Source organism: Pyrus communis, chromosome 6 (assembly GCF_963583255.1).
Source record: "Pyrus communis chromosome 6, drPyrComm1.1, whole genome shotgun sequence".
Classification (NCBI taxonomy): domain Eukaryota; kingdom Viridiplantae; phylum Streptophyta; class Magnoliopsida; order Rosales; family Rosaceae; genus Pyrus; species Pyrus communis.
The window spans coordinates 769,399-782,035 of NC_084808.1; the positions used below are offsets into that span (position 1 = coordinate 769,399).

A 12,637-nucleotide genomic window follows, 5' to 3' on the forward strand; every position below is an offset into this window, starting at 1 on the left:
CCAATGGCTGTGACCGGTGACAATTTTGCACACTTGCACCGATGCCACGTGGGTTGTGCACGAGAGCAAAAATGTAAATGTATTTATGTGCAACTGGTCGCACGATGTATGATGAACGGTTAGGATGTGGAGTCGTTAGATACTATTTATGTTTAATTTTAAATAAAAAAAGTCAAATAATTTATGAATGAACAATACACGATAAATAGCTAAGATGTGAAGATCTTAAAGTGGATCCGAATGGGATCCAATTCTAAGAGCACTTCCACCGGGGGTGGGATAGGCTAGCACACAACCAAAAAAATGGCCCGGCACCTAGGGAAGTCTCTCCAGCCCATGGGATTGCCTGGCACCCAGCCCAAGCTGGTCTCCAGGCCAGCCCAAAATTGACATACCTTGGGACCGGCTCGTATGACGCCATGCTAATGTCAGGGATGGAAGGAGCCACAGAGGGAGAAGGCAAATGGCCTGAAAGTGATGGCTCGAGTTCGACGGAAAATCTAAAAAAAGTGCACCGACAACATGTTTGGATCAACATAAAGGTTTCCAACACGATTTATATGTTAGAAACCATAAGAATAGGATTGAGAACTTACCCAGGTGAAATGCAAGAGATTTCACCAAGATTGGACCTTGAACTCGTCGGAGTTGTCCTTTTTCCTTTGTCAAAATCACATGCAAGGAATTAAGCCCTCAAATTAACCACAAAAATTGCAACACAACAGGATTTAAAGCTCAAGAACACAATACAGTGATAGAAACATCACCTGGGTTAGAGATTGAGAGCTCAAGCTCTCGGCTTCAATGGTAGGACCTTGCACCATGCACCGATGCCACATGCAAGGCCATGGTTGGGTTCCTTGAGCTCTAGAGATTACAAAAATAATATTTAGTGTTTGATTTGTTGAAGGTTTTGAAGAGGAAGGAGAAGGAGAGCTCACAGGAATGAGCTGGAAAAGAGAGGGAGAGAAAATAGGGAGAGAGAGAAGAGAGAACCGATTGGGGATGTAGAGGGAGAGTGTAGCGGATTCTAGTGGAAAGGTTACTGACTTATCTCTTTTTTTTTAATAAAATTATTATTTTATAATAAATAATAATAATAATTTAATAAAATTGGCTAGGCTATTTTTTTTTTAGAGATGGAGATGCTCTTGCTCTATTACTGTTCATTGGGGTCTATCACTGTTCATTGAGTAGATAATTGCGCTGAGTGCTGGCGCAAAGTATTTAAGGATGGAATTGCTCTAATGTAAAGGCCCACAAATTGTGGATTAATCCAAAGGTAATGGATGTGGTTGGTAATTTTCTGAAAAGTTGGTACTTTAAGTGTGATATAAAATGTCAAAATTATAAAAATGAACAAAACAAAAGGAAGCACATAGCAGTAGCCACACTGGAACTCTGGAACATACAAGACAAACCTATTTATTTGTGTATAACAAGATGTAACTAAAGCTCTCATTCGGCTCGACTCAACATACACATTTTTGTCTCTCTTTTGAGGTAAAATACATACAGACAGACATACATTACATATAAATTAACTACCATCTCGAGTTACCGAGGGGGAAGACGTGGCTTTGTCAGTCTCACCATTTGAACTACTCGACCTGATGATATATGAACGGGCAATATCCAACATCATATCAATCTCTCTCTTGTACTGCAATGAATGACTACAATTATTACTGACCATTCAATTCTTGAGGCAACGCACACAACTAAAACGACAAGAAAACATGGTACAAACCTCGTTAATCGCCCCTGCCCTTATTTTGGATTGCATCACACACCATTTCTTGAAATGTACACCTGTAACAAGTTGCAAAACCCATAACCACTTTCTTCAAAACATTCCAAAATAAAACAACACGTATCAGCCTAGCGTTCATGTGTTTCATGCGCCAGCTCCACTACGTCAGGAGCAACAACATAACTATCTCACTATACAAGTAATTAGCAATAACGCATATTAACACTGCTGTCTAATGGGGGCAAAGAGGATACGAGACGTATTTAAAACCTTACCTACTTTTATGTCTATATTAGATGAGTTCTCATCTATACTGTCCAAGCTCCACCTAACATGGACCTGATACAGTGATTCAACGTTGGCAAACATTTAGATAAAGATAACAACAACAAAACAATTGCTAATCAGTATTAAGTCTCATGCTAATAATGCAATAAGCTGACTTTAAATGAATGACAGGAATAATGATCTGAGTCTTCCAAAAGTATTACACATGCACCATATCATCCCAGAAAAAATAAAAGATACTGAACCTCAAAATAAAATCATCAAGGTATTCGATACCTCAAAATAAGACCCGAATGGAACATCATGAGCCTGTTGCACCGTCTCAAACACCTTAAACAAGGAAAAACTCCAAAAAATTAAGAAATGAAAATATTTAAACTGAGAGCAAAGAGCTTCAGAACAACAAAAGGAAATTTGAAAGAAACCAGAATGAAAAAGCTGAAAGCATGAGAAAGGCCTGATGATACAGCAATAATGTTACTATATAAATACGAAGAATGTTACTATCATTATATTATGAACATGGAACACTGGAAACAACATAATCGAAGCAGACGAAGAAAGAATTCGTCGCACCAGTGTTATCTTGTCTGGTGATAGAATAGCATGCTGCCATTCTGTCATGGCTGTATCTGGAGGGCACATAGGACTGTTACAAATGCACCTAAATGTTATTTCTCTGACTTGACCATCATACTCCTCTGCAGGATGCCACTGTCCAATCTGCAAATGTCAAAACAGACGAAATTTCAGACTTTTGACTTTCAATAGGAAACCTTTCATTAAGAGAGAAAAATAAAAGTACAAAGAACGATGAGTAATATGTGCATCTTAGGAAATAAAAATACATCAATATTTTATCACAGTGTTCATTCAACAAATGAGACTTGAAATTCGTACGGCAAAAGCCACTAGTCTCATCGATTGAAAAAACTACACTACCATCAAATATCCCACATTAACGATCAACAAAAGATGTAGATAGATAGCAACTCTCCTTGAACAACATTTTGCCACCCACAAACCCAATCATAATCCCAGGCCGAGCAAACCATCAGAATCAATATTGGAATTGGTAAAGATTGTAACCAAGGCCCCACAAATACATGCATGAAATTCTGAATTACAAAGCTTGCACTGTTTAAAATTAGAAGGTACTTACAACAAGATTAGTGTCTTTTCGTGCTGAACGATACTCACGCAAATAATTTGAATCATCACTCAACAATAAATTGAAGAACTTTTCAGCTGTGCATGGGAAAACATCCTGGAAGAAGAAATGTTTGTTAATAAATAATAACTGATTAAAATAACTAATCTCTTGGCAGACAAAAGAGAACGATGCATACAGTATATATGCTGGTTACAGCTTCCTCCTTGATAAAAGCTTGAAGCTTTCCAGTTTTGGGGATGATATCTTCAGGAATCTTAGCCTGACTTCCTTTTACAGAACTGCTATGTGCACGCAGTGCTGACTCTGCCTTTTCCTATACAACAGAAAAAACAAATTTCTTCATCCAACCATTCAAGCAAAGCAGGGGAAAAGACCAGTAAATTAATGCATAATAAATAAATAAGAGATAGAAATTCACATTTACTACAAAAATAACATATGAAAATATCAGAGTTGTATTACTGCTAAAAATCATCCAGATATATGTTGAAAGAATGCATGTGTAAACATGGTCTTATAAACACTAAAGCCACTGAAATTGATCTTGTTAACAACTTAACACTAAAGCCACATAATTCCAGTCCCCCAATCAATGGTGCTTCTATTGCACTATATAAAAAGAGCATGATTAAATATCCACATCCAACTTATACAACACCAACATAATCATAATCATCGCTAATATAAAATATCATAACTTATGAAAAACATGCTATCAACCTTCTTCTCAGCTTCTAGCATTGTATGGTAATTCTTTTCTACACGCAGTAGACCTCTAAACACGTGGTTCCTGTTCCAAAATGATGCAAATTTATATCTGACTCTACCTGAAAATGGCACATTAACAGATAAATTCAGTGTAATGGTGCTTCTCAATAGTATAAATACTCATATAGCAAAAAAGAACAGAAAGAATAAAGAACATAAAGACCATAATCCATATGAAATAACATGTCAACAAAATGCTAGTGTGCAAGACATTAACCAACAAAAGAATGTCCACTAGTTAAAACAGATGGCATTTACCAACTGTCATGTCATTGAGTGAAAGTTAAATTATTCATTTGGCCCCTGATACTAGTCAATTTGCCCCCTCAAACTGATATACCGTCATTCACAGTTTGTCCCACTTTGCCCTATAAAAAGCTAAACGAAGTCAGATTGAAAAGCAAAAAACTGATTGACCAAAAAAGCAAAAAACTGAAGAAAAAAAAATAGGTTCCTAAAGACTATAACCCCGACCACCCACTCCACCTTCTGGCCGCAATTTCTCTCTCTTTCTTCACCCTTCTCCCCCACCCGCTGTCAAATGCAATCACCCAAGCTACCCCAAACCCCCAATCCCTCTCCTTGACATCCACCACCACCACCTGTCCAATCCCCCCTGTCGACCATTGGAACTGCAATCAATTCAAATCTTACCCGCCCACGCACCAACTCTCCAACCTGACCCCAAACCCCACCCACCCGGCACCCCCCAGACAATCAATCCCAAATCTGATCTGCCAACCCACAAATTCTGCAACCTGCAAGCCATGCCCTAACCACCCAACTCCTTCGGTTTTCCACTCAGAGGCCAGACCCGGTTGTCAAAATTACCAAGAGAATGAGGAAGGTAAGGTAAACAAAAAGAAATGGAGAGATGTGGGCCCACCATGCCATGTGGCAGCTACCAATTAGCAACATCAACAACAGTGCCCAATGACCAAAATACTCGGCCAAAGCTGCCTCATACGCCAACTTAACAGAGATTGAATGGAATCGACTGAAAGAGGGCACAGTGTGACAAAAATGTAGCAGAGGATAAGTTAAACTAAAACATGTATCTGACATTTCGTACTTCCAGAGTTAGGCCCAAGCTGCCTCATACGCCAACTTAACAGGGATTGAATGGAATAGACCGAAAGAGGGCATAGTGTGACAAAAATGTAGCAGAGGATAAGTTAAAATAAAACAAGTATCCGACATTTTGTACTTCCAGATTTAGAACAGGAGATTGATGATTATAATGTAGCCTGTACACTTGGCCTCTGTTTGATGGGAAAGTTCAAACACTTGACACAGAAGGGGTGTTTTCTTTCATTTCAAGTTCTAATCAGAAAGTTCAAGCAATTTTGTTAATACAGAGTGAAAATTCATTGTTTGCCCGAACCAAGGGAGAGTTACATTTAATCTAACAAAGAAAACAAAAGGCAAAGCAGAATTAAAAGGACAAAATATGATTGAAAGAGTAAATTATAAATTCCACTAACTATCAATAGTAACAAAAGGGAACATACTTTTTGATAAATTCCAATTTCCAACAGACAGCTATTAGTACATTTACTTTGTAGAAGGGACACCAAACCAAATTCTTGTGAATCAATCTGATCATACATGCAAGTACAAACAAAAATATATCCAGGACAAACACCAAAGGGAGAAAATAGGGGAAAAAAGAAGACCAAAAATAAAAGACACTGCAAAGCTTACATGCAATCAAGAAACTGGAAGAGGCACTTTTACAGAAGCTTCATGCAACTCAGGTCAAATGATTACATCTTATGCATATGATTCAATATTTATAGAAAGCTGAAATGAGAAATATTAAAGATTAGGAACAAAATTCACAATTTAGCGACGACCTATAAATCAAAGCACTGTCCTCACATCTGCATTCTGAACAAGTACATTTCCAAAGTTCTAAGCCCAACTTAATAGGACCAATTCAACTCTACTTAGTGGGAAACAAGAAAAAAAGAGAGAAAGGAAATGAAATGCAAAACTGAAGCTCCTCACCCTGTTTTTTTGCGAAGAACTCCATATTTTATTTTGGTAAAAACAATGCACCACTCAGTCTATCGAATGATAGAAACAAAGAAAAAAAGAGAAGTTCTGTCTAAAGTAAAAACAGAGCATTTAGAACCGATCACTGACCATCAGGACTCCCCAAAGGAGGTACACCATGCCCACCAGCACCCATGCGCAGTATAATTGTTATAGCAGGATTAATGAATGCATGCTGACTCCTCCGAATCTTCATGAACCCAAAAATATCCAGTGATTAAGCATTGAAAATACATCAACAATGGGGCCTTAGAGAGAGAGAGAGAGAGAGAGAGAGAGAGAGAGAGAGAGAGAGAGACCTCATCAATATCACCAAACGGTATGATAACCTGTCAAAAAGTAAATAAAAACAGACGATATTAAAGAAACGATTCTACTTGACATAGATGGTAACAATCAATAACATATAGAAACAAAACTAACACCAACTAAACAACAAATCAATCAAATGACATGCATCTTTATCTTTTCAAGACTAAGAATCAAGAAATAAAAATAAATAAATAAATAAGTAGTCTATAATAGAAGCATTACATAGTTATTTGGGACTTTTAGGTCATGTCCCTGAAAGATATTTTTGCGAAGACCAAAAAAAAAAAAAAAAAAACAAAAAACAAACCAACACATTACATACTAGAGAAAACTGAAAAAAAAAAAAAAAAAAAAAAAACACAGCTACTGTTTTTTTTAAACAACTCCAAAATATTAAATCACGAGTCAAGGTGGGTCAAAAGGGAGGGACGGAAAGGGAGATGGAATTTGCGGTATGGGGGTTGGTGGGATGATCCACGTGGCATCATATGCTTACACGTGTGCCAAGTGAGCACACAAACATAACTTTTTAAGGAATTCAAACAGAAGGAGAACATTAATGTACTTTAGTGACTTCAAGGATGACATTGACCGATCTTCAACTACAGGGACCAAAATGATGAGGGATCCCAATTTCAGGGACCATTTATGATAAAAAAAATACCCATGCACAATCTTTGACAAGTCATTATTTACTTTACATTTTCATATTAGAAAAATGTATCTATAATAGATGCAGTGTCTGGCCAATAAAGCAATATAATTCACTACTCCAATCAATATAATTGTTTGTATCACAAATACTTAATCTTATCTTTACTTCATCAAAAGTTTTACACCGAGCCCTTGCAAATGCAAACCCTCTGAACCAGATGTTCTGTGTCCATAAATGTTGTATATTAGATTAGAAAAATAAAAGGTTAAAGGACCCTATATTCATCCAAGTGAAAATTAAGTCCCTAAATTATTTTTTCAGAAAATTAAGTTCTTAAACTCGTAAGAATCTGCCTATATCGCCCCGACTACAGGTTCGAAGCTATTCTATCCTATTTTTTTGTCAATTTAAGTCATGTGACTTGCACGTGACACACTTAAGAGGGTAATGCTGTCATTCTCTCAACCATCAGACCTTAACACTGCATATAGGTTGTGAATCTAATAGCTAACTTACCCTTCAAAGTTAATTCCATACTCTAATGTTTCAGAAATATAAGTCCTTAAACTATAAATTTGTCAATCTACCCTTCAAAAGGTATCACATGTAGGTCACGTGACTTAAGTTGAAGGAAAAATGAATATAATAACTTCGAGTCTTATAGTAGGGATTAAATTGGCAGTTTTTAATGATTTTATGGACTGATTTTTTCGAAAAAAAATATTTCAGGACTTAAGTTTCAATTGGGTGATAATTCAGGGACTAAATCTGCAGAATACTCAACAAATTATGCATCACATAAACATGTTTGTAAAAATGTACAGAGTGTCAAACCACCATGCAATATGTCAAATAGCCACAAACCAAACAGCAAGACATAAACGAAACACATCATTTCATTAATAGGAAGAAACCCAACTGAAAAAACAGGTTTCAGATCTTCCAGCAAGGAATATAACACAAAATCATCAAAATTTCTCTACATATTGACTGAGTGTGAAAGATTTTTACCCAACACACAAAAATTTTACTGAAACCATCAAAATTGTCAAAATTTCTCAGATATTTCAGGGGCAGGATAGAAAAAAAAAGGCATCCTGTTTTCTGAACCAATCAAGTGTCGGTAGCCTATTTTGAGCTTATCCATGTGCACCAAAAGAGGCAGTTCTGTATGACTTCATAAACATCGTGCTTCTTGTAACAACTTAAAATGCACCAAAGTTGACAAAATGAGCATAACTTAAAAGAGTAAAAAGAACATTATAGATTAAAAGTTTGACCACCACGACACTGAAAAGATTAATAAGACCTTGTGAATCTAAAGGATATATCTAAGATGGTTATAGAATCCAAATTAGTTTATATAGGAATATGCTCAGCCACTAACGAAAATTAAAGATTATGAGAAATAGGAGAAAACTAGAAATCAGATATACCATCAATATGTTTAAGTTAGTTTCTCCATGATATATTAAAATAATGATTTATGATAAGCTTAAAAGAAGGGAATGATAACCTAACCTTCATTTGCTTAGAAAACACATTAGAGTGGAAGCATATGTGCCACGTAGAGACATACATACGGCCATGATACAAGAATGACCTCTCAAGTGCACATGAATAACTATTCTCCACAACCTGAAACAGATACCAAAATTAATCCTTCAACTGGAACTACCCAAATAATTAAACAACCATGTACACGTATACTAATAGATATACATCATCAAGAGTGCCACGTATAAACACTAGTGCACTCAACCCACCTCATCTGGAAATAAATTAAATATAGTTTGCAGAGGCCCTGGCTTTTGATGAACCACCGTAGGCCCTTGTCTATCTGAAGGTACCCTTCTTCGAGCATTCGCTCCAGCATAGCCATTCATTGCCCTGCCACTAATTTCATGGTTATTAGTACATCATAAAGAAATATAAATTACAGATAGCAACAATAACATCAGCAATATATTTTAACTCAGGTTCTAGTCTACTGAATCAAGGCATGCATAGAAAGAAAAAAGAAAAAGAGCTGCCGTAGCAAAAGAAAATTGTGGTCACATCATGTGCAGTTAAGGGAAAAGTGAAACTGTGAACATGATTGAAATCCAAAATGTAGTATCATCTCAAAACAGAAAATCACATGCAACCCAGAGAAATATATTTATTTCCAGGCATGATATAAAAAGAAAAATTATTTGACTATAGAATCCACACAAGAATCTCTAGTGATGACTTCAACTCCTCTCAAGATAAACTGAAAGAAAAGGTTTGGAAAATAGTCCAAAAAGACTACCTTGGAGAGTTAACAGGTAGTTTTATTGTTTTTATATGGAGACACACCTGACAAGCAAAAAACAAGATTTTAATTTATAAGGGATAGTGAGAATACTAATAGCCAAAGGTGATATGCAGAGAAAACAACTACCTGCCCTGATGCGCTATCCAATGTATACCATACTGCACCTGTTTGACCCTCGGTTTCAACTGGAACAGTAACAGAACCCAGAACAGTGCTTTTCCATATTATATCCCAGTCATATATTGTCACATTAATCTGCTAGGCCAGTAGGAAAATAAATTAGTTTAACATACCAATCCTACATAAAAAGATCACTACAAAATCAATATTCTCAGCTTAATCCAAACAAAAGGAAATACAATTTCAGATGCAACGAACATAATACTGCTGTCAATACATACAAAAAAAATAATAAACACCATTATTTTCCACAAATCGGTGTTCATATAAGCAAGCCTGAAAATATCAATAAAGCCCTCTGAAGGACAAGAGGCATTGGTTAGCTTTTTAATTTAAATGCAGGGCACACAGAAATCGCAGCACCCTTAAAAACATATATTAGAACCAGCTTTCCTGTATATAGCTTATTGGAAAAACAAAGATAAGTATTTTATGTAAGGTAATAAAACATGATGCCTACCTGGACCGGAAGCTCATCAACAGAAAAATTAAACTCCTCTCCCCACATGGGATTTCTTGAACCAGGGACCATTGAACTGCATTAGCAAGAAGAGTACATAAAACACTCATGAAACATAAGATATGTATATGATTGTGTGTATGTGTGTGCGTGCGCGTGTGATTGTGTGTGTCTGTTCTTAACCATCATTAAACAAAAAGTGGCACGGTACAAGAACACAATATCAGGCAACCTGAATCGCTTTTCTGTTCCACAAGTGATCATAGCATAAGGATCCGATGTCCCATTTAAGTTTGCACCAATGAGATTCTTAGCCGCCAACAATTCCAGCTGGAAACCAGTGCACCATCTCATCATAAATAAATAGATAAATAGATATACAAATAAGGCACACGGCTTTTTATATTCAAGTCTTCATCAATTGAAGTACAAACCCCAGAATCAATCATGAAATACCTTGATTAGATATGCAGAACTGTTTTGAAGATCTCCTTTCAACTGGATCTACAAAATAAGTGCAGAACTGCATGTCAAACAAGTTAAAAATTACTCAAGGAAACCGTTATCTTTGAAACTGCATGTCACAAACATAATGGATGTTCAAAAACAGTGGATAAAGACTATACAATTAAGAAAACCAAAATATCATTTTGTTCAGTCATCGCATCAAGATTTACATTTATTACCCTAAAAAACTTCTTGTACTTAATAATTAGCCCTCACATACAATACAGAATCTAAAGGTAGCTGCAACAAGTGTAGGAAGGTAGATGGGGCTAACATTACTTTAGTAAGCTTCTCTTCGTTTTGTTTTTAAATAAGTAGAGCAATTATAAACAAATAGAACTTCTAACGTAGTTATACCAAAAGGGTAATACTAGATTCTTTACACATTTGTCCGCTGACGCAATCACTTATTTCCTATAATCACAGTGAATTTGCATCAAGGACACTGGAAAAGAAAAATGCATATATGATAATAGTAAAATAACAATAACAGCAAAAAATAAAATTTAACCGAGAGAAAAAAACTGAAATTAAGTTTGTACTTGTTTGATCAAATCAAGCTCAGAATGAGTTTTCACATTCCCTAATGCACTGCATGTTTTGTAACTGAAAACTACTTCGTGTTTGACCTTTTCCATAGGTATCCAAAACCCACAAATGAAGTTTTTCATTCCCAAGGGAAAGGATTATTTCATAAACCTAAACCTTTTCCTGGTGTTAATTTTTATCCGGAAATCAAAATAATGATATGCTTCTTCTATTTGTTTTCCAAAAATAAAATTCTGCTGCAAAACAGGACTCTCTGAAAGGGGCTCGCTACTGCAAGCTCCACTGTACCTTGACAAAGACACTTTTATACCCAACTATTGCAAATAATGTAAAAAGAAAGCTAGATTCCCTTGGTTTCAGTTAACGCCATCAAAGGAGCGGTTGCTGGATTCGTAAATTTGAAGTTGGGAAACGCACAAGGATAGATTAGAAATGACTTTGAGCTGACTTTGTTCGATCACTAGAGTGTCAATAGTTACTACAAACCTCGAATTGTATGCATAAAACTGATTACAACAAAGCTAACCAAATTTCACCAGTGCTATGTCAAAAGAATTACTTGATGGAAACTCGAAATTACCCACGTAAAACGTTAAAACACGAATCAAAACTTGCCTAAAACCCCAATTGACATAATTATAAACAACCAAGGACTAAACCAACGGGACTATCGATGAAAACCCAGAATTCCTCATAGCAGAAAGAATCAAATCAAATCAAATCAATCACATGTGTGAACGCTAAAAAGTAGTGAATTCGACCTTGTCTTTGTCATCAATGGCATCCCCAAACGCACCGGAATTATCGGAAAGTGTGCGATCAGCAGAGCCGCCTCCGCTGCCTCTGAATGTGAAAAACCAGTAAGCGAAGATGACGAAGACGGAGGCAGCCACAGTGACCTTGATCTCCCACAAGGACGGGACTAGGAAATCCAACGACACCGTTTCCATCATGGCGTTCGAGTTTTGAACGAATCAGAAATTACAGGGTTTTGAGTAAGAGGTGATTAGGGTTTTCAGGGCTTGGGAAAACTGCCATGCGAGGCGATGACTTGAATTTGTACCAGGCGACCGGCCAGCATTTGAGACCCAAAAAAAAAAAAAGGAGAGGGAGTTTTTCCTAGAGAGAGAGGGTAGAGAGAGAAGTCAAAGTTGGACCGTTGTGTTGAATTGAATGCGTTTAATTTTATATGTCTCAATCCCTTCGATCATCGGAGCGCCCTTGACAAAATACCCTTGTGGACATTTAGTAATAACGGTGCGTTACGTCCTTCTTAGTGGTGAGATTGTAACGGTTTCTGGGGGCGCTTTGGTAAAGACAGCTGAGGTTTGTAAATAACGCCTGCAATATGTCCCCAATTTCATGTCAAATTAAAATTCGTTGAACGCAGTCGATATTTTCATAAAAATGTTTAAAAAGTTATACAAAGATATGAAGTGTTAGTCTGAACTTCACTTTATATCGAAGAAATCTTTAAGTTTAAACTACAAATATATATATAGTTAATATTTCTAACACATCTATTAAACAGAGAAACTTTTATATTTAATTCAAACTAATGCTTGACAATGTTAAAAATTTCATTATAAACTTCTATTATTTGATGAAAGCAACTAATATTAATATCGATATTT

At 36.2% G+C, this 12,637-nt stretch overlaps 1 protein-coding gene across 4 annotated transcripts; it reads right to left on the reverse strand.

Annotated features, from left to right (window-relative positions):
- Window positions 1-1,356: 1,356 nt before the first annotated feature.
- LOC137737528 (BAG-associated GRAM protein 1) lies at window positions 1,357-12,147 on the reverse strand. 4 transcript variants are annotated; one of them, XM_068477041.1, is made up of 18 exons: window positions 11,765-12,147; window positions 10,404-10,445; window positions 10,180-10,277; window positions 9,948-10,023; window positions 9,434-9,562; window positions 9,302-9,348; window positions 8,775-8,904; window positions 8,530-8,646; window positions 6,341-6,370; window positions 6,132-6,231; window positions 3,936-4,042; window positions 3,391-3,528; window positions 3,204-3,308; window positions 2,618-2,764; window positions 2,318-2,371; window positions 2,029-2,092; window positions 1,751-1,812; window positions 1,357-1,663 (listed from the first exon to the last, which is right to left on the reverse strand). In XM_068477041.1, the coding sequence occupies exons 1-18, from the start codon at window positions 11,954-11,956 to the stop codon at window positions 1,541-1,543; spliced, it is 1,761 nt and encodes a 586-aa protein (XP_068333142.1). In that variant the 5' UTR covers window positions 11,957-12,147; the 3' UTR covers window positions 1,357-1,540. The 4 variants fall into 4 exon arrangements, with proteins under 4 accessions (XP_068333142.1, XP_068333141.1, XP_068333140.1 ...); XM_068477040.1 differs by having other exon boundaries at window positions 8,775-8,898; window positions 10,404-10,451; XM_068477039.1 differs by having other exon boundaries at window positions 10,404-10,451.
- Between the last annotated feature and the right edge of the window lie 490 nt (window positions 12,148-12,637).